The sequence below is a fragment of the Elgaria multicarinata genome, chromosome 4 (assembly GCF_023053635.1).
Source record: "Elgaria multicarinata webbii isolate HBS135686 ecotype San Diego chromosome 4, rElgMul1.1.pri, whole genome shotgun sequence".
NCBI lineage: Eukaryota > Metazoa > Chordata > Lepidosauria > Squamata > Anguidae > Elgaria > Elgaria multicarinata.
Window position 1 is genome coordinate 32,774,112 of NC_086174.1, and position 27,781 is coordinate 32,801,892.

At 43.0% G+C, this 27,781-nt stretch overlaps 1 protein-coding gene across 1 annotated transcript in view; it reads left to right on the top strand.

Moving 5' to 3' along the window:
- Window positions 1-21,232, top strand: part of SMYD2 (SET and MYND domain containing 2) — a 46,032-nt gene extending 24,800 nt beyond the window's left edge. The window contains exons 5-12 of the mRNA XM_063124043.1: window positions 2,464-2,588; window positions 3,463-3,530; window positions 6,282-6,384; window positions 11,113-11,223; window positions 12,042-12,162; window positions 15,048-15,222; window positions 17,341-17,449; window positions 20,789-21,232. Of these exons, the coding sequence (XP_062980113.1) occupies window positions 2,464-2,588; window positions 3,463-3,530; window positions 6,282-6,384; window positions 11,113-11,223; window positions 12,042-12,162; window positions 15,048-15,222; window positions 17,341-17,449; window positions 20,789-20,869 (893 nt within the window). The 3' untranslated portion in view covers window positions 20,870-21,232. The remainder of the gene's footprint in view (window positions 1-2,463; window positions 2,589-3,462; window positions 3,531-6,281; window positions 6,385-11,112; window positions 11,224-12,041; window positions 12,163-15,047; window positions 15,223-17,340; window positions 17,450-20,788) is intronic.
- Window positions 21,233-27,781: the final 6,549 nt, after the last annotated feature.

Consider the following 27,781-nt stretch of genomic DNA (forward strand, 5'->3'; position numbering starts at 1 on the left):
GTAGGACCTCCCAAACTTTGAGGGAGCATTTTCAGGAGGCCCTGGGGCCAGGTAGAGAGAGGAGGGGTGAGGAAGGTGGCTTCCGCCCAGCCCCTTCAGCAGGCGGATATCTGTATTCAGCACTGTGTGCGTAGTAGGAAGAGCTCAGGAGATGTTGCTGTTTTTTTCCAATGGTTCTATTGTCTTCCTTAACTTTGGGAAAGATCGAATTAAAATTCCGGGCCATTAATTACGTCGTTTCTGTCTGTCAAACAGCTTTCCTGGCAACTAGGGTGACTTTTGTGGATTCTGATGTTGTAAAATTTAAAACAGCCAGCATTGTTACCAGGGGGCATGAAGTCAGAGATGGTGCCGTTGCTTGATAGTGACAGTGTCTTTGGGGCTAATTGCAGCCCCCTCCGGTGTTGAATGGCCTATCTGTCACTGCCAGTCAAATCTGACACGTCCTTTGCGATTTCCACATCCCGAGTGCTCTAAAAGCAAATTAAGAAAGGAAAGAAGGCCATTGCTTGGGGGGGGGGGGGGGGTGTGAAAGAGAGAGAGAGATAGAGAGAGAGAGAACTTAGGGCATAGTTAGAAATTGAGCAACTGTTTAGAAGAGTAAAGGTGCAATCCTAAACATGTTTATACTGAGGGAAATGCCTTCAACTCCCAGCATTTCCCAACCTTCCCCAGTCTTGTGCTCTCCAGGTATTTTGTACATCAGCTCCTATCAGCCAGCATAGCCAATAGTCAAGAGAGTTGGCAGTCGTTGTTCAAAACATCTGGAGGGCACCAGGCTGGGAAAAGCTAATGTAGAGGGTCATATCCACCTGTGTCCATCGGATAGTGCTGGCGAAATGGATTCTCCTTTCCCCCTGCAAGTCACCCCCACACACCTCCAAATATGCTCTGGAGGGCTTGGGAGCCCTTTGGGGCAGCTCTGGAATGGCTCAGGGGGTGCAGAAGGAAGGCAAGGAAGGGTAAGTCCCGTCGTGCAAGTGGATGCCCGGATCATTCATGTCAAGAGATCCTGAGCATAGAGTGTACTACAGATGCTCTATGTTTATTTCATGTAAAGAAAGAAGTAGGCCACAGAAGACTGAATCCAGGACATCCCTACTCTAAAATACCCAGAAATGTATATGCAATTATTATATATTTCCCTCAATTTAGCAATGGCATTTATTGTTGCACGTTGTGCAGTGTGAGGTTCCATTTAATTTGTACATAAATTAAGCAACTGAGTATGGGCGAAGTTGAATTACTTAAAGAAAAATTACTTTGGAGACATGCTATAAAACAGTTATAAGCTGTCTAGATCCCTGTTTCCATAGTGTAATTAACCTCTTTTTCTTTTACTATCGAGCCCTGGAGTCTCTTCTTTTAGTAATTTGTGAAGGTTTGTTGTTGTTTGTGATTGTTCTTGGCTAGTGCACAGAGAAAGCTGGTTTACTATTGGTCATTCCTGGGACATTTGAAATCTAGGTGTTTTGTGTGATTTTTTTTTAAAAAAATTACAAATGGCTCTGGTTAAAGCAATGCAAGGGATTGAATCAGTATTATCTCTGCTTCCTACGATATTTAAGAAACCCAGAACATTACAGTTAAATATAGACTTGGTTCGCATGTAATGACAACCCAGAGTATGGGTTTTTGCCTTAACCAGAGTTTGTTTTTTATTTTTATTTATTTGTTTATTACATTTTTATACCGCCCAATAGCCGAAGCTTTACCCATGGTTTGCATGCCAGATGATTGTGCAAAGTGCAGGTTGTTGTTTTTTTCCAATTCTTGGGTTGTTTGAGTCCCTCCTCCTTTGCCCGCTCCCTCCCTGTATCCCAAACGCCTTTGCATCACTGTAATACTGGCATGTAAAGCAGCCGGGTTTTTTGACCGCTGTTGCCCCTGTAGCTTGGTGAAACAATCCATGGACAATCCATCCCTTCTCTTGCAAGCCCATAGTATGGAGCCATTTTTGAATAAGCCGAGATATGGAACTTCCTGTAATGATTCCTGGAGGACAAGCACCACACTCCTTGAAAAGCAGGTGGCACCTAAAGGAAATAGTGAACTTTGGAGCAATTTTAATATCTGGTTTCCTTGTGAGTATAGGGTTGCATCTTGCCCTTGGTGAACAAAATTCACTCGCTTAATGTTATAATGTTGATGGTATCTATTTGAAAACAACAATAGCTTATTGACAAATTTGTTAAAAGACCAGCTAATGTGTTTTAGATGCGAATGCTGTAGCCCATCTTAAGGGCAAAATTTCCCAGATGAGCAGAAAGAAATCTGCTCTTTGTTAGATGCCTGCTAGCATTCATTTTCACAAGACTTGACACCCACTGCAGGTCAAATAAGAGTACTCGTGCCTGATTTTCTTCCTTAGAGGGCCTCCTATCTTGAAGTTGACTTCACTGTAGTTAACAAGCAAAGTGGTCCTTGAATGGGGGGGAAAACGGGATTTCTTTTCCTTTGCAGATCTCGATAAGCTCGACAATGAAAAGAAGGAGCTGATTCAGAACGACATCTCTGCTCTCCATCACTTTTATTCAAAGCACATAGAATACCCCGACAATGCAGCTCTTGTCGTCCTTTTCGGTCAAGTAAGAATAAAAAATTGGTTTGTTTGGCTGGGGTTCTAGCGAGCGGCTTTGTTTCCAGATGGTTCATGGGTGTTACATGCACAGAACTGGTGTGCGTGTTGCCCCCCCCCCCCACAAATCCTCTGTTGGAAGCATTCTAGTGGTTCTGGAAGTAGAAACCACCTTGGCAATCACAGTAGTGCTTGTCGCACATTATGTCTTGTATCCAGTAGGTTGAAGCCAATGTTAGTCTAACGTAAGCCCCAGTCTTTTCAGTGGGTATGCTCTAAGTAGGACTAGCACAGGTTACAACCCCATGTTTTTAATTGTACACTCAACAATATGAAGTGTGAATATGACAAGTGGATTTTTTATTTTATTGCCCCCCATTGAATATAGCCAAGTTCCTGCCCCCTAGGCTAATCGGGGATGATTTCCTTTCTCATTAATTCTATAGCAATGCCAGTGTTCATAGTATAAATCTTGCAGGAAATATTTACTGAAATTGAGCTGCGTCCTTTCCCAGCTTTATCATTATTCCAACTCTGTGTCTTAGGTTTTTTTTTTTAAAAAAATCTCCACTCTACAAGAATGTTCTATACAACTGCCTTTCTCACAGACACACACCCCTCCCACCAGCATTCTGGATGTGAAGATTGTTTGCCGTGGCTCAGCTCAGCTGCCTGCTTCTTAATCTTTCTCTACAAAATTAGATTGCAAATAAACTCTGACCTCCCTTCTTGTAAAGCTAGTAGCTCACCAGCAAGACTTGATTAAGAAGAAGCAGAGTTCTAATCAGATTAATCAGTATGGCACAGATGAGTAGGGTCACTTACCATGCAATGCTCAACAATCCAGGGGATTGTGTTTTTAGCCCTCTTTCCCTTTCTCGCAGGTTAACTGCAACGGCTTCACAATTGAAGATGAAGAACTTTCGCACTTGGGGTCAGCAGTATTTCCTGAGTAAGCATTTTGGATAGAGCGTTCCCCCCTCCCCCAAACAAATAATTTCTCTGATGTATTTCCAAAAAAAAAAAACAATGTACAAACAACAGTGGGGGCTGGTGGAACCTAGGAGAGCTCCTTTAGAGATCTGACTGGTTCTGACTGAAACTCAGAGCGGATTCACTGCCCCCTGACCTAGGAGCCACCAGCTTCTACTGACAAAAAGTAATTGCTTATTTCCAAAGTTAAAATGGCTTATTTGCAAATTTGGGCAAACCATTGTCTTCCTAGCCCTGAGCTACTAGCTTTCCCCCTTCCCAATGGATTAGGTATGATTAATGCAGTAGAGCAGCCTTCCTCAACCTGGGGCGCTCCAGATGTGTTGGACTACAACTCCCAGAATGCCCCAGCCTGCTGGCTGGGGCATTCTGGGAGGTGCAGTCCAACACATCTGGAGCGCTCCAGGTTGAGGAAGGCTGCAATAGAGGAAGCTGCCTTATGCGAGGTCCATTTAGCCCAACATTGACCACTCTCACTGGTAGTGGACCTGTTCAGACAACATGCTAAGCCATGGTTAGGCCGCTAACCCTTTTGCAGCAAATAGTTAGCGAGCACGTTTAAGGACCTTCTTTCCGAATCCATGGACGGTATCCAGTGCTGCCTGTCTGAGAGCGGGGCCCACCTCCGCTTGCTTATGTGAGCTTCGCGGAACTGCCTCATCCCGGAAATGAGCATTTCCTCTCATTTCTGGTTGCTCCCGAAAGCGCTAAACCTCCGTTGCACAAGCGGTGGGTGCTCCGTACACAATGGAATCAGCAGGGCTGGCCGCTCGTGGGAGGACACTGTTGGATATTGCCCCATGTCTCCAGCATTAGAAGAATCCAGAAGCTGGAGACAAGGATTTTGAAAAAAATAATGTCAATTCGTTAAACCATTGGAAAAGCGGAGCAGGTTCCTTTAAAGTCTTTAACTGAAAACTGACATTTATTGGGTTAACTCCCCCCTCGTTACCATAGGCCAGGGGTGCAGAATCTCAAATCTGTCCCTCCGGAGTTCCCCAGATGACCACATACCCTTTTCCCTGGCCACGAAGTATTTGGTGGTTTTCCAGCTTTTGCAAGAGTTTCCTCCCCATTTGAAATGCCTCTTCTAGGGTGGCATCTTCAGGGTACAATCCAGCCAAAGCCAAGCACACTGCAATCCCCTTGGCTTCCGCTGCTGTTAAGTGTGGGGATAACTCCAATGTTCCATTGTGCTAATTGGGATTTTCAGGGCGCAATGCTATGGATGTTTAGACAGGAAAAGGTCCCACAATTCCCAGCATTCCCCAGCCTGCTATGTTTGTAGGTCTTTCCTCTGTCTAAACGTGCATAGCATTGTTCCCAAAAGTGCTTAACTGTGGCAGCTTTGTGTGCTCCAGTTTCTGGAACCTCTACGAGCTGAGAGGATTTATTGACTGGGTTCAGACAACACAATAACCCATGGTGGTTTAAATAGTTGACAGCCCAGCGTGGGTTATTGTGTTGTGGGCAGGGAGTTCTTTAACCAACAGTTGGTTATTGGGCCGAAATAACCAACACTGTGCAGAGTTGGCTATTCGAACCACCGTAGGTTTTCGTGTCATGTGGAAGGCACCGTTGGTTATTTCCTCAGCCAGTGTTGGTTATTTTGTCAGCCACAGAGTTGCAAGGCAAGAGCGGTCAAAGCAATGGCTGTTGCTCTAGTCCAGCCAGCAGGATAGATTTTTGGTAGCAATGGCTGATGGGATACTAGTGGGGGCACTGAACGGGGGAGAGAAGCCAGGGGATGAATGAATCAACTCAGTGTGGACTAATAATCAAGTCAATGCTGATCCTAATCCACACTACGGCCCTGGTTAGGCCTCATCTAAAGTATTGCATCCAGTTCTGGGCACCACACATCAAGAAGGATGCAGACAAGCTGGAGCGTGTTCAGAGGAGGGCAATGAGGATGATCAGTGGTCTGGAAACAAAGCCCTATGAGGAGAGACTGAAAGAACTGGGCATGTATAGCCTGGAGAAGAGGAGATTGAGGGGAGAGGTGATAGCACTCTTCAAATAATTGAAAGGTTGTCACACAGAGGAGGGCCAGGATCTCTTCTCAATCATCCCAGAGTACAGGACATGGAATAACAGGCTCAAGTTACAAGAACGCAGATTCCAGCTGGACATCAGGAAAAACGTCCTGACTGTTAGAGCAGTACGACAATGGAACCAGTTACCTAGGGAGGTCGTGGGCTCTCCCACACTAGAGGCATTTAAGAGGCAGCTGGACAACTATCTGTCAGGGATGCTTTAAGGTAGATTTCTGCATTGATAGGGGGGGGGGGTGAACTCGATGGCCTTACAGGCCCCTTCCTTCCAATTCTACTATTCTATGATTCTATGATTATTATCATGTTGTGGGGGGGGCGTACCCCCTAGATAAATAACTGACAAGTTATTACCCCACCATTGACTATCGTGTTGTCTGAGCACAGCCATGATCTTATTTCTCTTCCCCGCCCTGCTGCTTTTTCCAATGTGGAAAAATACCTCAGAACATCTCGACAAATCAGAGGCATGTTCAAGCCCCAGCAAGTTTGTCTTGATCTTGGTAATCCCCATACAACAATGTGCCATATTTCATAAAGAAACGTTTAAGTGCTGTCCATTGAAGCAAGGCTTGTAGCTGGTAGGCGTTTTTTCTTTGCTTGTGCTTTTACTGTTGCTGCTCACGGAACAACAAATGCCCTTCTGTTTTTATCAGTGTGGCGCTTATGAACCACAGTTGTTGTCCCAACGTGATCGTTACCTACAAAGGGACAGTGGCGGAAGTCAGAGCTGTTCAGGAGATAGAAGCTGGAGATGAGGTAACTATATATGCAACGGATATGTGCTCAAAACAGCTGGCATTTTGAATGAATACAGCACTTAGTGAATGTCCAAATACTGTGTGCCCGCATGGCTTCCAGCCCACCTCTACTCTTTTCCCTCACACCACATTTCAGTCTCCCTCCCGCCCCCTTAATTTTAAACTACAGTTAAAGGACGTTGATTTTAAAGTGTAGAAAGCAAATAATAATAATAACAATAATTTTATTTATTTCTTCCCTGCCTCCCTCTGGATCGAGGCAGGGAACAACATTAAATACAAAAAATACCACAAAATGCATAAAACTGATTAAAAACATATAAAACTGATACAATATTAAAATAACAATTGGACATCTTAAAATTCATCTGGGTAGGCCTGCCGGAAGAGATCAGTCTTTATGGCTTTCTTCAACTCCGAAAGACTATTAAGTTGACGAATCTCTCCCAGCAAGCCATTCCACAGTCTGTGAGTGGCAGAAGAGAAGGTCCTCTGGGTAACAGTTGTCAGCCTAGTTTTGGCTGACTGGAGTAAATTTATTTATTTAATTAATCAATTAATTTCTATCCCTTCTTTCCACCCCAAAATGGCATTCAATGCAGTGAACAATAACATCCAGACTAAACAAAATCTGAATTCAAGCATACAATAAAATACATTATCAAAGCAATTAAAAAGGCAGAACCGTGAAAGAAATAAACCGCACCAATCAATTAAAACCTCTTTCAAAGACAGATCAGCTTATACTAGGATTTTTTTCTCCTAGGACAGAACTACACACTGCAAGTGACACAGGGCTGCTGCACAAAATGGCAGCCCTGTGTTAATTGCTCCCTCACCTCTTTTCACAAATTTTGGGCCGACTTAACCATGTTTCTTCCTACCCACTCCTCTATCTTATTGGCTGCTGCTGTTGGCAGCAGGGGATAGCAGGGACTCAACATAAAGTTGCTTGCTTTTAGTGGCAGAGCTGCTGAAGAGGAGTGGATAATTTCTCCCTTTGATCCAAGTTTGAAGAACCCATCTTTAGTCTGAGGGGCAAGCTGGTGTATGGCAGGTCAGCCTGGCCTATTTTATAGCCTGACCTGAATGGCTCTAGAGTAGTTTTCTTCTGTTCCCATATAGTGTGAAGAGTTATCTGCAGATACTCCCTAACATGCATCTGTCTTATTCCTAGTAAATTACCCTGGACCAAAGTTTACCTCAGTCTTTCCCAGCCTTGGAACATTTACATCAGTCTTGGTTGGACTAGTTTACATCGGTCTTTGTTGGATTGGAACGGGAATGCTGGGAGTTTCAGTCCAACGAAGCCGACAGGCAGCAAGTTGGGGAAGGCTGGTTGAAATGTAGAATTGCAGGGGTGAAACAAGACTCGGTTGCCTTAAGACATCACTGGGCCAACTTGGGAGGCCCATGGCTGTAGTCAGGAGCTTTGGATTCTCGCCGGACTCTTTTATGCTTTTCCAATGGCTTTATGTTGCTTCGCGTGCCTGCAGGAACAAGTGAAATTTAACAGGGATAAATGTCAAGTTCTACATCTAGGAAATAGAAACCAAATGCACAGTTACAAGATGGGAGATACTTGGCTCAGCAATACTGCAAACGAAAAGGATCTTGGAATTGTTGTAGATCACAAGCTGAATATGAGTCAACAGTGTGATGTGGCTGCAAGAAAGGCAAATGCTATTTTGGGCTGCATAAATAGAAGTAAAGCTTCCAAATCGCGTGAGGTACTGGTTCCTCTCTATTCGGCCCTGGTTAGGCCTCATCTTGAGTATTGCATCCAGTTCTGGGCATCACACTTCAAGAAGGATGCAGACAAGCTGGAGCGTGTTCAGAAGAGGGCAACCAGGATGATCAGTGGTCTGGAATCAAAGCCCTTTGAGGAGAGACTGAAAGAACTGGTCATGTTTAGCCTGGAGAAGAGGAGATTGAGGGGAGACATGATAGCATTCTTCAAATACTTAAAGGAGGGCCAGGATCTCTTCTCCATCCCAGAGTGCAGGACATGGAATAATGGGCTCAAGTTACAGGAAGCCAGATTCCAGCTGGACATCAGGAAAAACTTCCTGTTAGAGCAGTACAACAATGGAACCAGTTACCTAGGGATGCTTCAGGGTGGATTCCTGCATTGAGCAGGTGGTTGGATTCGATGGCCTTGTAGGCCCCTTCCAACTCTGCTGTTCTATGATTGTATGACAGGCATATCAATAAATGATGCAAATGACAGACATGCATGACCCTTTCATCTCTAGCAGCTCTCACAGCCATGGCTGCTTTGCGCTTGCGAGGTTGCAGACCCCCCCACATGAATTCTGCTAGTTTTGCTTAATATATTGGCAGATCTATTTTGTGGCCCAGATCTAGCAGGGGCAGAACACAAGTGGAAGCAGTTCTCTGTGCACAGCTCACTCCCACAAGAGGCTGATGGAGAGGCACAACACACCCACCCAGCTTCCAACAGCCATGCACAGGTCCTCCTCTCTTCCCATGATGGAGAACGGAGTGTCTTCACGTCCCGCCGCCACCCTTTCACTATCCTTTTCCGATGGCATCAGCTACCTCTATGGCATTCCAGATTTGCTTTGGGGTTATTTATGAAGATGATGATGTTCCCCTTGAATGCCTTAGACTTGTTCTTTTGTATTTGTTGTGTAAATAAATTAAAAATACAGGGCAACTCAAAAGGCTCATAAAGGAGTTGGTAGAATGTTTCTAAACAAGAGGCTATGATTAAGGCTCCTAGAAAGGGCTCTTTGTCATTCAACCTGTGCAACACATGTATCTTCAGTGGCGTGGCCTGTGCCTCCACCTTCTGGTTTAACATGGTTATTACATGAGAAGCCTGTCAAAATTTCCAACTGGGTGTTATATGTGTGTGCGTGTGCAAGTGTGTTTGTTTGGCTCCCATATTTTGTGCCTGGAGAAAAACAATTGAGATGCACTCATCGTAGAATAAAAATAAGCAACTGCTAACCCACACCAGGTTGCCTTGGGCATGTTGAGAGAAGGTGAAGGACATAAAAACGGGAGCAGACTAAGTGAAAAACTTGCGGTGCTGGTGGAATACGTACACCTTTGGCTTTCCTTCTAGCCTTTTAAAAACAGTTATTTTATTTTAGATGAGAAATTTTAAATGAGAGTTCCCCTCGGTTGCCGGTTTCCTTCTGGCTCGTGACTTTTAGATCGTGAAGCCTGTCTTGTCCTTTAATAGCTGTACAGTGCTTAGACCATTTTAGGCACTTTATAAGTTAATGGGCCTGTTAAAACAACACGCTAAGCCACGGTGAGGCCAGTAACCTTTTTGCAGCAAATGGTTAGTGAGCATGTTTAAACCGTGGTTACGTAGCCAACATGGTTAGGAATGGTTCACATGACACGTTAAGCCATGGTTCACATGACATGCTAAGCTATAATGTTTAGCTAAATCCTGATTTACATCACGTGCTCAAAATGCTTAACCACCATTGCTTCGCTTGTCACCTGAATCAGGGTCAATGATAACAACAACTCGTCTAAGCATTGGAACGTGCCATCATGTTTTATACTGAGGAGAAAATGAACAAAGAAATGTTTTTTATGTATATTTTGGGGCTGTGTGTATGTGTGTGTTTCAGACAAGATACTTGCTTGGTGAAATAATACAGCTACAGTGATCTTGAAATGAATGTGTCTGTTTCTATTCAGTTGGTATTTAGACGTCTAACAAAATTCAAAACCTTTGCCATAATATTTATTAATAAAAATATTATTTTATAAGACTGAACAACTAAACTGCAACGTAACAGCTCGGCCCAAAAAGTATATTATACTAGTGAATGGACCCAGCTTTGCATGGATAGGAATAGCCCTTAGTTTGACATTCCTAGGCAGAGCCTATAGGCTTATGACCCCCTGAGGGTGGGGTCTGTACACTCCGTTCCCCTGACCAGGGGTGAGGGGGGCTCACCCACTATAGCAGGGAGGAGACAGGCATATATAATCCTGGGCTTTAGCCTACTAATCCCCCGTGGCTTGAATCAGTCACAAAGGAGCTTAATTTGTGCCATCTCTCTCTGGGGCTTAGACCTGAAACCTGCTACACCATGGTAATGCTTTGAGTTCCTTTGAGGGATGTGTAACAGTAACTTTTGTCTCGTCAACAAGTAACTACATCTGGTTTGTGCACATTTGGCCCTGGGTGGAATAATGCAACTACTTATATGTGGGCATCTCAGACATGTATTGATACATCAGCTGCGTTTGTATGCAACGATAAGCCAAAAAAGTCTGGGTTAGAAAGCACATTGTGCCCGTTTGCACACGCGGGGAGACAAACCAGGCAGAGCTAGTTTAGAGTGATGTTCAAACTTGGGGTTATGTTTATTACAGCCAAATAAACCAGGATTTGTAAGCCAACATCAAACCTTGATTTAAAGCTGGCTTACAAATCCTGGCTTGTTTGGGTGCAATAAACCATAATCCTGGTTTTGGACGTCTCACTAAACTATACAGTTCCTGGTTTGTTTACCTGCATGTGTGAAGAGAGGAGCAAATGAGCCATGAACACAAGCATGTCATTCATTCATATGGTTTATTAAGACAGAATGTTTGGCTTGTCGTCATTAAATGCAACACAGCCATTGCTTAGTTGTTCCATATGCTTAGATAAGTGCATGTCTATGTATAAGGTGGAATGTTTCAAGATCTATGTGCTGTAATAAAATGATAAATCTTTCCTCTCTAGATTTTTACCAGCTACATTGACCTGTTGTATCCCACAGAAGATAGGAATGATCGATTAAGAGATTCCTATTTCTTTGACTGTGATTGTAGAGAGTGCATTACTAAAGAAAAGGTAATTACATGTAATAGCCTAGTCACACGCTTTATTGTTTGCACTGATAGTTTGACTGCAAAGAAGCAATACTTTTCTTATCTCATTGTCATCCTCTTCACCATCATTTATTATCTATTTTTTTATAGTACTCGTAATATCTGATGCCTCAAAACAGACCTCCTATTTCCAATTCCCATCTGTGCAACTGAGTCTCAGAGAATGACTTATTCAAGGGCTATGGCTGAGATAAGATTTGAATCCAGGATGAAATCTCATCTCACCTCATATTCCCGGGCTGCCGCCTTATTCTGCTTTTGCTGTAGTGCTCATCTCTTGTTCTGGAGAAGGAAGTCATCTTACAGCATTGCTCCCATGCCCATCTCCCACTGCCAGTGGCAAAAGTGGGACACAGTTCTGGGTAAAATAGTCAAGGGAATAACCTGAACGATGTAGGGTAGCATAAACGTCCCAAGACATTTGAGTTTTATGAGTCAAAACTACCATTTGAACAGTCTGTGGAAGGCAATAGGAAGCCAGTCTAGTTGCTAGAGCTCTATGCTCCCAATAAGCCACCCCTGGTAGACTGTCCTTTCCTCTTCTAGTCAAAGCCTCGGAGAAGAATTTATTTAAGTTTTAATTTTAAAGTTTTATTCCTCTCACAATGTTCTCCAGATGTGTTGGAGAAGACCAGGTTGGGAAATGCTTCTCTAAATGTTTATGCCTCAAACAAAGGCCTCTGTTTTATTTCTTTGAGCCACCGTCAGGTTCTTTGTGGATCTGCTTTTTGTCTTCAGGTTGGAGTGGGCCTTGTAACGCTCTTGTAACTCTTCCCTCAGGACAAAGATAAACTGGAAATCCGCAAGATGAATGAGCCTCCATCAGCCGAAGCGGTGCGAGATATGATCAAATATGCCAGAAATGTGATTGAGGAGTTCAGGAGAGCCAAACACTACAAATATATCCTTTGGTGTTCTCTTTCCTCCCTCCCTCTCCCTCTCCCCCCCCTCTCTCTGTAAAGCTGAACTTCAGAAGCTATTTAGCAGCCTCATTTAGTTGAGGCATGTCCAAAACTGAAACTCCAAAAGCGTAAAGAGCACAGTTTTCAGCTCTCTTTTATTAATTTCTCCCCATCATGTTTTGTTTCTCAAGGCTGGGGTTTCTCCTCCCCCGCCCCAAGAAGTATTTTTTACTCTATTTTTATTTATTTATTTATTTATTTAGAGCTAAATATGGTGTTTGTGTCTGGATAGTGGGGTTGGGGAAAAACAAAGCAGAAAATGATTTGCATGTGCTTCAGTAAGTAAACATTTTGGGGCTGATAATTCAAGATAGCAAGATGAGGTGACAAAGCTTTTTAATAATGAAATGAGCCCTACTGGTTTAAGCCTTTCTTTAAAAATCTGTGTTCAGTGGGACTTTAATATTATAAATGCTCTGAATAGTTACTACATGACCCAAGCTCAAAAGACTAACAAGGAATAAACAGTCCCTTCAGGCCCAAAAGGAGACATTTTCTAGAACAGTCTTGGATTTCATCATTCGTTTTAGTCCTATTTAGTCGTTTGAGATGAACGTACGGAGGGGAAACATCCCACCTGTAATATCCCCACATGCATTTGTCTCTGCCCTAAATTGTCCTGCATCGAGTGGGAGGTCTGAAGGGGGATAATCCATGTGCTCAGATGAACTTGCTTAGAATTCCCTCTGTGATCAAGAATAACCTGCACCATCACATTTCCCCATGGCAGGAAGGGTTCTAAGCGGGTCTAGCAAGAATCGCCCTTCAGACCTTTCCACTGAATGTAGGAATGTTGAGGATGGAGCTGGAAGGAAAAGCTCCCGGGAACGGGGCCAGCATGCAGTCCTGCTCCTTCTCTCTAAGGCGTTCCTTAAACACTTTCGAAAATTACTTCTATCACTCACAGATCGAGCTCCCAAAATATCGACTGTTTCTCATGGCCCATAAGTAGTCTTTGCTCTTGAAATGATTAGCAGTAAGACTCAAATAGGTCAACATTATAATTTTAGAATGGTGTTGAGAAACAAGTAATGCAGCTGCAAATGAGGTTGGCACTGACTATTTCAAATGTTTTGAGTTTTGAAACGTAAGAGGAGCCCTGGTGGGTCAGGCCAAGGGCCCACCTAGTGCTGCATTCAGTTTCCAAGACTAGCCAATCAGATGCCTCTGGGAAGTCCACACAAAGGGCCCCAAAGCATCACCCCTTCTCCATTATCTCTCTAGCATACTGTTGGAGGTATATGCTTCTGAACATGGAAGGTCTATTTCGCGATCATTTATTTCATGTATTTATAAATGGACATTTATATCCTCCCTTTTCATCCAAGGCCCTCAAGGTGGCTTACAATACAACATTTTTAAAACCATCCATTTAAAAGGGTTAGCCAAAAGAATGTACAGAAGCAGCGAATAAAATTTAATAAGCACAGCTGTGGAAAGGGATTTGTCGTGTGCCTTTACCCACTGAATTTCAGGTGGCAGACAATCAGCAAGGCCTCAGTAGATCAGTGGAGCACCTGAGTAAGTTCATATGGAAGGAAGCAATCCTAAACCCATGCTATTTAGGCCCTTGAAGGTTATGGATGGCACTTTGAATTGAGTCAGGATGCAAATTGGGAGCCAATGCAACCGAAGCGGCATTGAGAACGCCTTGTACCGGACAGCAGTCTGGCAGCTATGTTCTGAAGAACATACTTGAAACATCCAAGCACTTTTCCAATGCAGCCCCACGTAAAAGCATTGCAGTAATACAGCCTGGACATAAGAAGGGCATGAATTACCGGTAGAGATGCAACAGGTGCACCGGCTGAAATGGCTAAGAAGTGCTTCTGGCCACTGCCATTACATGGGCATCCAGGAGTAATGGGGACTGATCTAGGATCAGTCCCAATCCTCAAGGGAAGGGAAGCCCCATCCAGAACAGGCTGAGCACCTACACCCAGATCAATGGAATCCCCAACCAACTGTACCTTGTCTGGATTACATTTCATCTTGTTTGCTTACGTTCAGTCCATCATTGATCCCAGACACTGGCTCAGGATGCTTGAGGATTTCATTCGGTCCCCATTCTTAAGTAAATCAAACTGAATCACACTCTTGAACTAATCTACAGATCGAATACAGTTATCCTTTGTTTTCCCAATTTTTGCAGTGTAGTTCTTGGCTCGAAAAACATACCAAACTGCCTCCCAAAAACATATATTTGGGGATAAAATGTGTACAAAAATTATGTTTGTATTTAAATGCTTATGTCCATATGGTTTAAAAAAAATACTTGCAGATTGCTGTGGGAAGGAATAGCCTTATACACGAACTCATGCAAAAATGACCTGGGCTGGAGATAGACTGATCGTTCCCTCCCTATTCAGAATCTTCTCCATCTCTGTGGGAGCAGATGACAATGGGAGAGTGAGCTCCATGTTAGGAGCAGCCCAAATCTCCAGGCAGCTTCGCCCAGCAGTTTCATGTAGATTTTAAACAGCTTTGGGGGGACAATATGGAGTCACAGGCCAAAGGCCAGGAGGTTAGAGCAATATTCCAACTGCTGTTGACGTGCCGAACCTGACCCTCAAAATAGGACCAGAACCACAAAAGCCCAATTCCTTTGAGCCCCCAAAGAAGGTCATGGCTAGTAGCATCTGCGTGTTCTGAGACAGTATACCTTTGAATCTCCAGATAATGGGAACAAACCGCAGAGCAGGGCTGTTATGTTTTTGTGCAGTTTTCAGTTAGGGCAATTCTGTTTTTAAGGAACAGGTGTGTAACCTGGGGTCACAACTGGATATTTCCTCCCATTTAATATATTCCTTGACTCTTGGCTTACCCCCAAGTGAACTGCTAGAGATTTGTGAGCTTAGCCTGGACAAGATGGGCTCTGTGTTTGCAGAGAGTAATGTTTACATGTTGCATATGATGTATCAGTCCATGGGCGTCTGTCTGTACATGCAAGACTGGGAGGGTGCTTTACGCTACGGACAGAAGATTATCAAACCATATAGGTAATATTCTCAACTTATTCCCCCCCCCCATAATTTGTCTAGTATAGTAATTATATATACCTATAAAGGAACGCACACATCCACACACACCTTTGGCTTCCAATTCAGTGAGCAGGTCTCATTAATGAGTACTTCAGTGTAACACTGCCCTGCAGGTAGAAGCAAAATAATGATATCTAAGAGAATATAAGCCAGTTACCTTGGGATAACAACTTCTAATTTATTTACATATTTAGGAAGCAGGGCTGTCATCAGATTAAAGAATTCTTAGTTGATTAATCATATGAGGCTTAATCTATTTAAGTCAGCTTATTAATAAAACAATTGTTTTGAAGGGCTTTTTTAATTTTTTTTTTTTTTTAAGAATGTTATGTCTGGATATGTTTCAGAAGGCAAAATCTTCAAGGCATTTTTTCCTCTATGACAGAAAAGGGGAAATCTCATCTTAGCTGGTCCCTTGCACCTGCATTTTTTTAAAAAATTAAATGTAATTAATTTTTTAAAAATGTGTTTCCTGATGAATCAAGAACACCTTTTTTACTCAACATTTTAATGTTGATGAATTGGTAGGGTGCAACACTGAAGAATATCCAAAATTGAATGAAGAGATTTGGAGAACAAAAGTAGAGAACATCCAAAATCACAGAACGTCTCAAAATATAAAAAATAAAGTTTGTTCCTCAGTGCAGCCCAATACAAGAAAGCCCTGTACCATTTATTTCTAGGACTTCTTCAGTGGTTAAATATTTTAATTGTATCCTGCAGAGACCTCTGAAAAAAATACATGCCTCCAAGTATACATGTTGCGACTACGGGGGCATGCTGGGATTTGTAATCCAACCAGTGGAGTCTAGTAGCTCCGGTGTCAGTGGATCACTGAATCCCCTCCGGGTTTCAGTCAGAACCAGCCAGAATTCTGAAGGAGCTTTCGAAGGTGCTTCGCAGCTTGGATAGCCGTTTCAGAGTTCTGGCTGGTTCCAATTGAATCCTGGAGCGGATCTACTGCTCTACTGATGTCATAGCCCCCCAGCCTCCACTGAATCCATCACATCTGGAGGGCGCCAGGCTGGGGAAGACTACACTACTCCACCCTGTCAACATCTTGGTCCTTGACGTCCCTATCGCTAGACTGAAACACAGGAATTTAGGACATGGATAAATGTCACTGAACGTGGCTTTTCCAGTTAACACAGTAGCAAGGATGGGAAGGGATTTTCTCTGCCTGAGATTCCGGAACGCCACTGCTACTCAGTGTTGGCAGTTCTGTACTGGAAGGACCAGTGTTGTCCTTGAGGGAGAATTTGCATCTCCACTTGCAGCTTTACTGCTTTGTTTGAGCTTTGAGCCACATTGGGTTTTTAAGGCTAATAAGTGAGGCTGCTCTCAAAAGTTATGCTTTGCAGCCACTTCGCAAGATTGCCCGGCACCGTTCGCTGGGAAGAGCCATTTGCAGAGAATCCGTATGGCTGTCAGCATCCAGCCTGGGGATTGTGTTGTTGCGTCCTGTCCGCCCCTCCTGCGCATGAGACGGTTGGAAAGCTCCCTCAACAAATTATCATCTTAGGGCATAATTTTCCAGTCCAGCTGGGGAGCGCAAACCAACCTCTCACCTTGAATCCGATGCCAGTATGAAGTCACAGATCAGCAGGCGGGGAGCGGGGATACAGAAACTACATCGGCACAGTCTTTCCCTGGGGCCTGAATCAGATTTATCACCCCGGTGACATGCCTAGTTTTTATGGGCTCTGAGCCTGATCTTCTAAGCTGGTTTAGGCTGGCTGCACAACCTCAGTAGTCTAGTGCGCTGACGCGTCAGTTCTAGGGTTGCTGTTGGATGACAGCCACCTCACTTGACCATCAGTCCAAATGGTGGGAAATGCACTGCAAGGGGCTTTGGTGTATTGAACGGGCATCACTCGCCCAAAGGCCCTTTCAGTGATAACAAACGGAATGGAGAAACGAGGCCCTTAGAAGACAGGGGCATGTCAAGCCAAGGCTTACGTTTGTGAGCTGAGCCGTTGTTGACAAACCATGTAGAAGTGAGATGTCAAGCTCTGGTCAAAGCAAATGTGAATGTCTGGGCGTGTTTCATGTTTTTGTTTCTTTGGTTTTTTACAGTAAACATTATCCATTATATTCCCTCAATGTGGCTTCCATGTGGCTGAAACTGGGAAGACTTTACATGGGCCTGGAAAACAGATCTGCAGGTGTGAAGGCTCTCAAGAAGGTATACTTTTTCATCATCATCATCATCATCATATATTTATTTATGTATTTATTACCCACCTCTACCTCTGGATCGAGGCGGGGAACAACATAAAATACAAAAATATTATAAAATACATAAAACTGATTAAAACATATAAAACTTGTAGAATAACTCTGCTAGTTTGAATCGCGTTCCTTATGCCCTACATAGAAATGCTTTGCTTGGGAAAATAGATTGTATAATATAATAATTTCATACAATATATGTATCCCAAATTCCATTTGCATCACTATGTTCTAACATATTTCAGGCAGCCTCGGCATCTCACTGAAACAGCAATATAAATGTATTCCACCTGGTTATGCCTTTCTTTGGTGCTCCATAAAGGAGGCAGCAAGCAGCAGTTGAGTTTAATTCGTACATACGGTTTTCCCACCAGGATCCCTCACTGGAAAGTCACTCTCGGTTTCTGTGGTTTTGTGTACAATCAAGAGCTGTTCAGAAACTGAATGTTCTTGGCTCTGGTGGAAGCTGGGCATATGGCACAAAGCAGATTGCATTTCAGTAGCTCGCTTGAATGTTAGTGCATATGGTAGTCAAAATATTTTTTTTTCTTGTGGCTGGAAAACCCTGCCTGTTGGGGTGGGTGTGTCCGGGCAGTGCATTGGTAGACTTTGAGGGATTTGGGTTTTGCCTCCTTCTCATCTTCAACATGAGGCATCTTGTAAGAAACAGCTGCGCTAGATACTCTCCCGGTGGCAGTGAATCTGCGCATTAACGGAAGGACATCCAGACTGTGACCAGGCATGCTTATCTAGAAACCGAAACAAAGATGCAGTAGGACACCAGGTTTTCTCTTCCACCCTAGAAATGGTGTGGCTGAGCCTGGCCAGTATCTTCTAGGCATAGCTGGAATGAAACCAAGATACAAAGGCGCTGCAACAAATTGTGCACCGCTGCCTTGATTTTTCATTTGGTTTTAGTTTAAGAGGGCGGGGTGGCTTAAACAAGCTCGGGATGTGTGTGGGATCAGGGCTGCACCATCTCCAGTTTATGGTGATTCTTAGAATTGCATCCAGTTGCTCACTGGCTGATCCCGTGAGTCCGTTTTGCAGTCTGCTTTGGATTTCACCCTCCTGAATGATTTGGTGTTCCCTCCAGTCTAGGCTACTTCGTTGCTTGCAGCACATCAGATGAATCCATTAGATCGCACGCGTGTCCATTTAGTTCCTTGGGGTGGATGGGGGACAGTTGTGAAAAGTGCCCATGTTGTCTTACCCTTTGCTTTGTTTTTTGGTGCCAGTAGCTGATCAAGAACAGGGCGTGCCTTGTCTCCTGTGATTGCCAAGCAAAGAGGGTTTTTGAAAATGCTGAATTATACAGCATCTACCAGATCACCCCTTTCTAGATAAACCTAGCCAGCCATTATAAAAAAATGCTAAATGCAACATGCTGGTGGGGTTGTAGTGAGCGGCTCTCCCCACAAGATTGGGTGCATTGATTAGCCCCTCCCTCTGGCATCTGTACGTACAGCGCAAACATCTGCATGTACAGTGCAGACCTTTATTGCCTAGGTCCCAGGTTGAGCGGAAGCCTCAGCACATGCTGTCATGTGCACGAAGAGGCCCTTTCCCTGCAGATGTTTGCACTGCATGCAGGGAAGCCTGGAGGAGGAGGAGGAGTTGCTCAGGACACATGGCATTAGTTGCTTTTGCTGCTTCTTATAGCAATGGGATTATATTTATTATTTATTTATTGCATTAATATACCGCCCCATAGCCGAAGCTTTCTGGGTGGTTTACAAAGATTGGGTTACTGTTTGCTGACATCCTCAAAGAATTCTGAATAGCTGTACAGAGTTTGGCTAATTTTAATTTTTCATGTAATAATGTGTGATAATATGTGTTCGGCTAAAACCCATTCAGGGTAGCCCTGAATAAAATTTGTATTTGTATTTGAATAGTTGGTGAGGTATGACTTCTGTTTGGAGAAGCTATGCTGATTCTTCTTCACTTTATGCCAGACTTCCCAAACTTGGTACCTTCCAGATGTTTGGATTACAACTCCTAGCATTCCTGACTACTCTGGGTGAAGATGATGGGAGTTGGTGTCCATAACCGTGGAGGGTGCCAGGTAGGGGGGAAGGCTGCCAGTGGAAGCTGGTGGCTCCAATGTCAGTGGGGCAATGAATCCGCTCCAGATTTCAGTCATAACTCTAAATGAGCTATCCAATGTGCTGAGCCCTAGGTCCAAAATAGGCTAGATCCTTTAGCATTCTGACCAAAACCTGGAGTGGATTCACTGCCCCATTGTCATAGGAGCCACCAACCTCCACTGAAGTCTGCCTTAACCCTAGAGTAGTAGTGCTTCTTCCATGACAGTAAGATGGTCCCTGGCCTACAAGGCTCATGCAAGTCCAACGTATAAAGAAGCTTCTTTAGAGAAGTATCCGCCATGCACATTTTGTTATAATGACAGCAGTTGCTTCCTCTTATCCTGCCCGCTTACTTGTGGCTTCATTTGTTGAAAGGATCCACATGAGGATTCAGTGAGGATCATTCATCACTTTTCAATCTGCATCTAACATGTTTAACTGGAGGTGCAATCCCTGAAAACAATTCCTAGCATGGCTGGGAGTTGTAGGACTTTCTGTATAAACATGCATAGGATTGCACTCTTAGTCACAAAAGGTTTTGTAGGCAAAGTCCTTAGTAGCATAATTCAGGCTTGAAATACAAATCCCAAGGAAGTCATGGCAACTCTGAAGTACCAGTGGCCTCCATGCAACTTGGTTTGTGAGCCGTTGGAAGCATAGGCAGCAATTAAATTTTAACTTCCGTCTGCGTTGTCTGAATGCCTTGGCCATTGTGTCATAACCTCTAGCACAAATAGGTTGCAGGAATGCCAGAAGAGGGCGATGCAGAGGCTGTGCTAGTGTAAATTGCAGGTAGGGGGTTGTGGGTCCTTCAAGGTATGGATGAAGCATCACCCATTGCCGCTGACAAGCCAGGCTCCATCTTGTCATAAAGCTTTTGAATGCAAACAGGCCCCAAGGGAGGTTAGAGCAGCCCTGTGTGAGAGTCATCTACTGTTAAGTTTGGAACAGAAAGGCAGATACAATAGCGCTTAACTTTTTGCTTGTCTGTGCCTTTCAAAGGAGCTTGGAGACCACTTAGGATCAAAGGAGCTGTGTATATAATACGGTTTGATACTTACAATCAAATGGGCTGTTTTCAATTGGGCATATTTAAGGGGACAAAAACCAGTCAGAGGTTTCTGACTCTTTGGAATCCCTGACGAGAACATTTCATAAACCACGGCTGTCTGAATCAATTGTATTTTTTCCCCCTTTTGCAGGCAATCGCTATCATGGAGATAGCGCATGGGAAAGATCATCCATACGTTACAGAGATAAAAAAGGAATTAGAGGCCCACTGAGTCTTTGAATCTATGCAATCCTTCAACCTTTCTTTAAAAGCCTTGCTATGGAAACTTCAGGAGTGCTTTGAAAATTGTCGTGGAATGAAAGCTTTTCTGTAAAATAATTGGAATGACAAACATGTGGTGCACTTGGGCCTTGCCTCTTGCATTTTCTGAGGTTTATGTGAAATATCTTGAGCCTTGATGAATTAATTTTTTGAATGCTTTTTCCCCCTAAGGAAATGCCACGGTTTCATACATTTAATGCCTTTGATTGATCATGTGCAGAGATGACCAATTCTTTTCTCTACAGATTTTAATGTATTATGTATCTTAGCCATGCAACGCAATTAATTAAACTGGCACAACATTGCTTGAGCCCGCTTGCTTGTTTGCCTCTTCATTACTGTGATATGGATTTTGGTTTCCAAAAATGTATTGTTTTTTAAAAATTCATCTTGGTAATGCCCCCTCCCCCTCCTTCAGAGGTACTTTCACCCCAAAGGTGTTTAAGAACTTTGCTCTTGCATACAGTGGGTTAGGTCGAGATGTACTTAGAATTAGAATTGGACACATTGAAATCAATAGGACTTAGATTAGTCATGATGAACGTACAAAGAAATTGCAGGGTTGACCTATCCTTCTTAAGAGGCCAAAGAGACTGCAGGACATGGAATAATGGGCTCAAGTTACAGGAAGCTAGATTCCAGCTGGACATCAGGAAAAACTTCCTGTTAGAGCAGTACAACAATGGAACCAGTTACCTAGGGAGGTTGTGGGCTCTCCCACACTAGAGGCATTCAAGAGGCAGCTGGACAACCACCTGTCAGGTATGCTTTAGGGTGGATTCCTGCATTGAGCAGGGGGTTGGACTCAATGGCCTTATATGTAGGCCCCTTCCAACTCCACTATTCTATGAGACTATGCTCCTTCAGCGATATTATGCAGGTATACTGGGACAAACAAGCACTGGATGAGATGCATTTGAAGAAGTAGATGTCTGTCAAGTTCCCTCCACTCGGCAACTACATCTGAATGTGTATAAGATGGCTTATGTGTGCACTGTGGAAGGTAACGTGGACCTGTCCATATGGAAGTTAGTTTTTGGGTCTGTCCTTTTTGCTCATGAGAACAGAATTCAGTGCAGTGAGGCAGCCCAGAGAAATTGCATGAAATGGCCAGCAGCATTTTGCCTTCCCTCCCTTTTCCCTCTTACGTTATTGCAAAATAAAACCTCTCACACTTGGAAACTTCAAACTATATAAGGATGAATGGTTGGCAGTTCAACTTAACAAGTTCGTAGTAAGCCAGAGAGCATATGTTTAACAGGAAATGAACTTAGTTAATGAAACAATTTCCAAACAGATGGGCCATTTCTTGATTGTGAGTCGTGGATGGATTGGATTGAAAAGCAGGTCTAAAATGGAAGACGACTGGAACTGCCCCTGTTGAGTGGCACATTCAAAGGGGAAGCAATAGCATCTTTTATTTACAGCTCTTCCACAACTTCTGTAGAACGTACAACCGTAGGCAGTATTGTAGACGGGACCTATGAATACCTTTGCCCTGATGCAGCCAAAGAGGATGCTGGTGTGGCAGAGGGCTACTATTCACAGATCCCTAGCTATAGGAAGAACTGTATACGCAAGAGAGGTATTTGCATGGTACTTACCCTGATCCAGTTGCCAAGCGTGCCTGCCTGTAGCCCCACTCTGAAAACGGGCAATCACACAAATCAACATTGCTGAGGGATACACAGGGTGTGTGTGTGAATGAGTCCCTGCTCTCCGCACCATGTCAACGAATTGATATACCCAATTGTCACTTTGTTACGTGGGCTGTATATGAGCAGCTCTCACTGCTGCTGGGATGCACACAAACACACATAGGGAATTGTTCTATTTTGGATTCGGTTCATAGGTTTGTGATGCTTCCTGGAAAAGCCACCACCTTTCTGCTAGAACAGTCTTTAGCTTAGAGAGTTGGTGCAGAAGTCATACAAAGTAAAGATGAGGAGGTGCTTTGACTTTTTAAGTGAGAGGTCACGTTAGTAGCCTTGGGAGTTTTCCTCCTGAAGAATGGGGGACTCCCCTCCCTCCCCACACTAATGTATTGGGCAAATTTCACTCCACTAATTTCTTATCTGGCAGGTACTCCTGCTATTACACAGAGCAATCAGGGTAATATTGGTTAACTCGGCAGGAATGTTGGATATGCATGATCCTGCTTCACTGCAAGATAGTTGGAGAAGATGGCTTAAGTTCTTTGAAAACCAACATTTGAGTTTATATCACTGCCCTTACCAGGAATATATATCCCTCTTGCCCCCTACCAGCTCTAGTCCTGCCCTGCACAGGCACTTAATAACCCTCCAGGCTTTGCAGTCTGGGAAGTAGCAAATACAGGAAGTTGATCAAGCGTTTGACAGGCATCTATGTACCCGTGCGGTGTGTCCAGCTGGGTGGATCATAGGCCTGCCCTCTAACTATGGGAGCTCAACACAACAGAGGCCCATCTATGGTCTTCAAGCTGGTACAGTGAGACCTGGAATTTTGAGAAAAAAGGTTTTTATTGCATAATAGGAAGGCTAAGCACAGTCTCTTACAAAACAAAGCTTGAGTCAAAACTTCCTTACATTGCAGCAAAAGGCAGGTATTTACACAAAGGCAGTGAAGGTGTAAAAAAAGTATCGCAAATATTAATGCTGAAGAAAACTCTTATAAAAAACAGAAGGAAAAAAGAAAAAAGTGCAAAAAATACTGTCAAACATCATTCGGTTCTATACAAAACAAAACCGACAAGCAAAAGCTTATGTACTGATATGAATATACATTAGCGTACAAAATAGCATGCATAGATTTTTAAAAGGCTTTCAATGGTACAAAAATGGCAGTCATAGTGAATTAATGGAGATAATAACAGCTGTACTCAATTGTTTAAAAAAATGTATACATACATAAGTACTTAAGTTTTCCCAATAATAGCTCTGAATGTGTTAACAAAGCAAATCCCAGCAGATGCATACAAATACTGCAGTAAGACCAGAATAAGAACAATCCAGTGACGAAAAATTGATTTACAGTGCAATCCTATACATGTCTACTCAGAAGTAAGCCAAACTGAGTTCAATGGAATTTACTCCTGAGTAAGTGTGTACAGGATTGCATTGCAGCCTTAGTGTGTTAGTTTCTATTAACACAAGTCAGATATAATGCGATTCAGAATCACCTGTATATGTTATCTTTTTGTAAAATACCCACATTAAGATACTCCTGTTTGCACAAAGAGAGAATGTTCCCATCAGAGGTGATCTCAACAAACTAATAATTGTTGCCTTGCATTTTCTAGTGCTATAATGGATAGCAGCATTTAAAAAAAAAAGCTTTCGAGGAACTGTGGCTCAGCGGTAGGAGCCGTGGCTCAGCGGTAGGAGCCGTGGCTCAGCGGTAGAGCATCTGTATTGCATGCAGAAAGTTCCAGGTTCAATCTCCACCATCTCTAGGTAGGGCTAGAAAAAGGCCTGCCTAAAACCTTGGAGAGCCAGTCAGTATTGACAATACCGGGCTAGATGGATCAAGGGTCTGACTCAGTATAAGATTGCTTCTGATGTTCCTAACAATGGCAGTGACAAATTTATTTCTGAACACTACTTTGAAATGAAATTAGACTCAGAGTCTGATGTGGGAAACTCGCTCCATAGCTAGTTTTTTTAATTATTATTTCTACTTTTTTAAAGGACAAACGAACCCCAATCGTAGCATTCAAGGCAGTTTGCAAAAAATGGGTAACACACATTATAAAGAACAATATGAAAATCACACAAGTAAAAGCGGTGTAAAACAGGTGGATAAACCTGGAATGCAGACAGAAAGAATAAAGAACAACATGAAAATCAATGAACATAGTTATTTAGCGGTTCCAAAGAGCCACTGTTGTTTCAGCAGAGAGCTTCTGCCATTGTCACTCTGGTGTCCAGGGATCAGCATTTGCTCTGCTAGCTATAGCCAAGGAGAAGGCGAAACCCTTCCGCCATTCTATGGCTCAGTAGCAGCAATTCTTCTATAATCCAAACAGCAGTGAACATCTGGGGTGTACAGCCTAGAACTAGGGCTTATTTTTGCTGTTTTATCTTATGCTCTATGACTTCTTCGCTGCACCCTTTATATCCAGGAAGTGGGTTATGCTTCAGAAAGGGAGAAGGAATACACCAATGTTTTGTGACTGGATTGTTCGTCCAAGGTTTATAATTTCACCAAAATCAGAAATTACACTGGATTTTTTTTCACTAAGCAAAAAATAGCTCGTGGCCACATAGCTGCCCTTCATGAATTTCTAGGAGCATATAATGGGCCTGTTCAGACAACAATCTAAGCCATGGTTAGGCCGCTAACCCTTTTGCAGCAAATTATTAATGAGCTTGTTTAAAGCGTGGTTATGTAGCCACCATGGTTGGGAATGGTTCACACGATACGTTAAGCCATAATGTTAGGTCAAAATGCTTAACCACCGTGTCTTAGCGTGTCATCTGAACAGGGTCAATGAGACAAAGCAATCCAGAAACATTTCATGTACTCTTGGAAAGCAACATGACCAGAATTTTGAGATTAAATCAGCATGCCAATTTAATCACACTAACCTGCAACCATGCTCTGGACTATAGGGTGAAACTTTTGTCATGCTGCAACACTGGGCATTGTTATAAAAATGAACAAAATAATTGTATTCAAGTCGGACATAAATCCAGATATAGACCGTAATCCTAGAGGAGATGACATGGCTTTGATTAGTCATTTTCCTTCTGGGGGAACAATTGATTTAATATACTTCCCACAGTATGGAAAACACCTACATGTAAACTACGTATGATAACTAATGGCTGTTCAAGTAGCATTTAAACACAACCAAGATATAAGAGTTTATTAATGCCAGATCATGGGATCAGCAAGTTTACAAATGAAGATAATCATTACAGGTTTCTGGGATGCGATTCCTACTGATTTCATATATCTGAATGGAAGTTATCAGTGTCTTCGTAAAGTAAACTTACTATTCTTTTGCTGTATTGGTAGGACCTGTCATTCTTTGAGAAGCTTCGGGTAGAAAATGACACTCAAGGTAGCATTAATAATCTGCCTCCAAATCATGGTTTAAATCCCTCACAAAATAACTGCCTATAATGCCTGTTGGATCACTGTACAGACATAGCTTGTCATTTTAGGGGCCTGTAAATAGCTTCCAAAGATGCCATCATGGTGATCTTTGCTCTGCTCTAAAATGGGGGCTTTATCCCCAAGTGAAGTTTCACTCTTATACCCATTTACCTGGGATTAAGGCCCATTGAACTCAATGGAGCATACTTCTGAGGACACATGTGCAGGGTTGCACCATGTTTGAAATGTGCTGTGGTATGTAAATGTTGTATTTAACACGGGTTTAACTATCATAGCAGTACCAATGCAATTTTAGAGGGAGAAGAAAGAGAATTCCAAACTACCCAACCAAGATAGTGAGATGTGTTTCTGCAGAGATACCTTAACATCATGTATTGGGTGAGAGGTAATGGGCAGATTTAAGTGAATTGTAAGTATTAGTATTGATTTCTGGCATTATTTAAGTACTGAAGTAGTCCGTTGCACTTGTCACTGTGCAAGTATTGGGTGTCCATGAAATCAATATGTGTTTCTAGTTTTGATAGTTTAGTTGGGTAATTGACTGTCATTGTATTGTGTAATTGACTGCTGTTATGTGTAATGCGGAGAAAACCAATACAATGTCACTTTAAAAACTATTTAGTTGAGAACTATCGGAATGAAACAGCTTCCTTACAACATTAGAAGTTTTAAGAAACCTGGTAACAGTGGTACTACAAAGCGGCTTGAGAGAAAATATTTCCCAATAAAATAATAAAAATTAATAAGAATAATAATATTAATATAATAACAACAACAACAACAACAACAACAACAACAACAACAATCCGTGAACAGGGGAACGTCTGTTAAAAAACTAAAGCTCAGTAAGGGCTGACTTGATGAAGCAACCAGCATTAACAAAAATGATAGTTAGTCTCCAAGAGTGATGATGAATGAGGGAGATTCCACTGGGCACCTTTTAAAGGAAACAAATGTGGTTGCAGGTGTGTATCCCTGAGAAGCGATTTCATAACAGCCAAATGAAGTGGGCCCTATCTCCCTTAGCACTTACCTAACCTTAGAAGGTAGAGACACCCAGAGAAGAGCCACTGATGATGATCTCAGCATCTAAGCAGGTTCTTAAGGTACCATCGTCCCAGACCATTTTGGGCCTTATAAAACCAGCACTTCGAATTGTGTCTGTAAACAAACTGGGAGCCACAGAAGATTTCTACGTACAGATGAAATATGTCCATTATAGCAAGTCCCAGTAAAACTATCTGGTTGCCGTTTTCATTTAAAACATTTTAAACCCATGATTGAAAGGCCTACAAGGCATCTCACATGCCAAAATATTTAAACGTAGGTAACGTAAGAAAAGGGCAGGGGTATTAGCATCATAAGCAAACAACAGAGCTAAAACTCCTAATCCATACAAATTGCAGAAGGCCAAGAGCACGCGCATAGAACCATCGCAGGGATCAAGGAGACTTGAAGGCTCTTTTTAAAAGTATCAATGGCAAAGGGGCAGAGCAAACATTCAGCCAAGGCAGAACTCCAAAGTTTGGGCAGCCCACAGAAAATGCCAAGTCCCCCAGTTAGTTCTCCATGGGATTACACCACTGTGAGCGGGATGTTTCAGGAAGATTTTAAAGCAGGGCTGGACAACAACTCGAGATCAGCTGGACTACAGTTCCCCTCATCTCTCACCATTGCTGCCACTGAGAGTTGTAGACCAAAACAGAGGTGGGCCACCTCTGTTTTAAAGTATAGGGAGATTCATATATGAGAAGGTGGT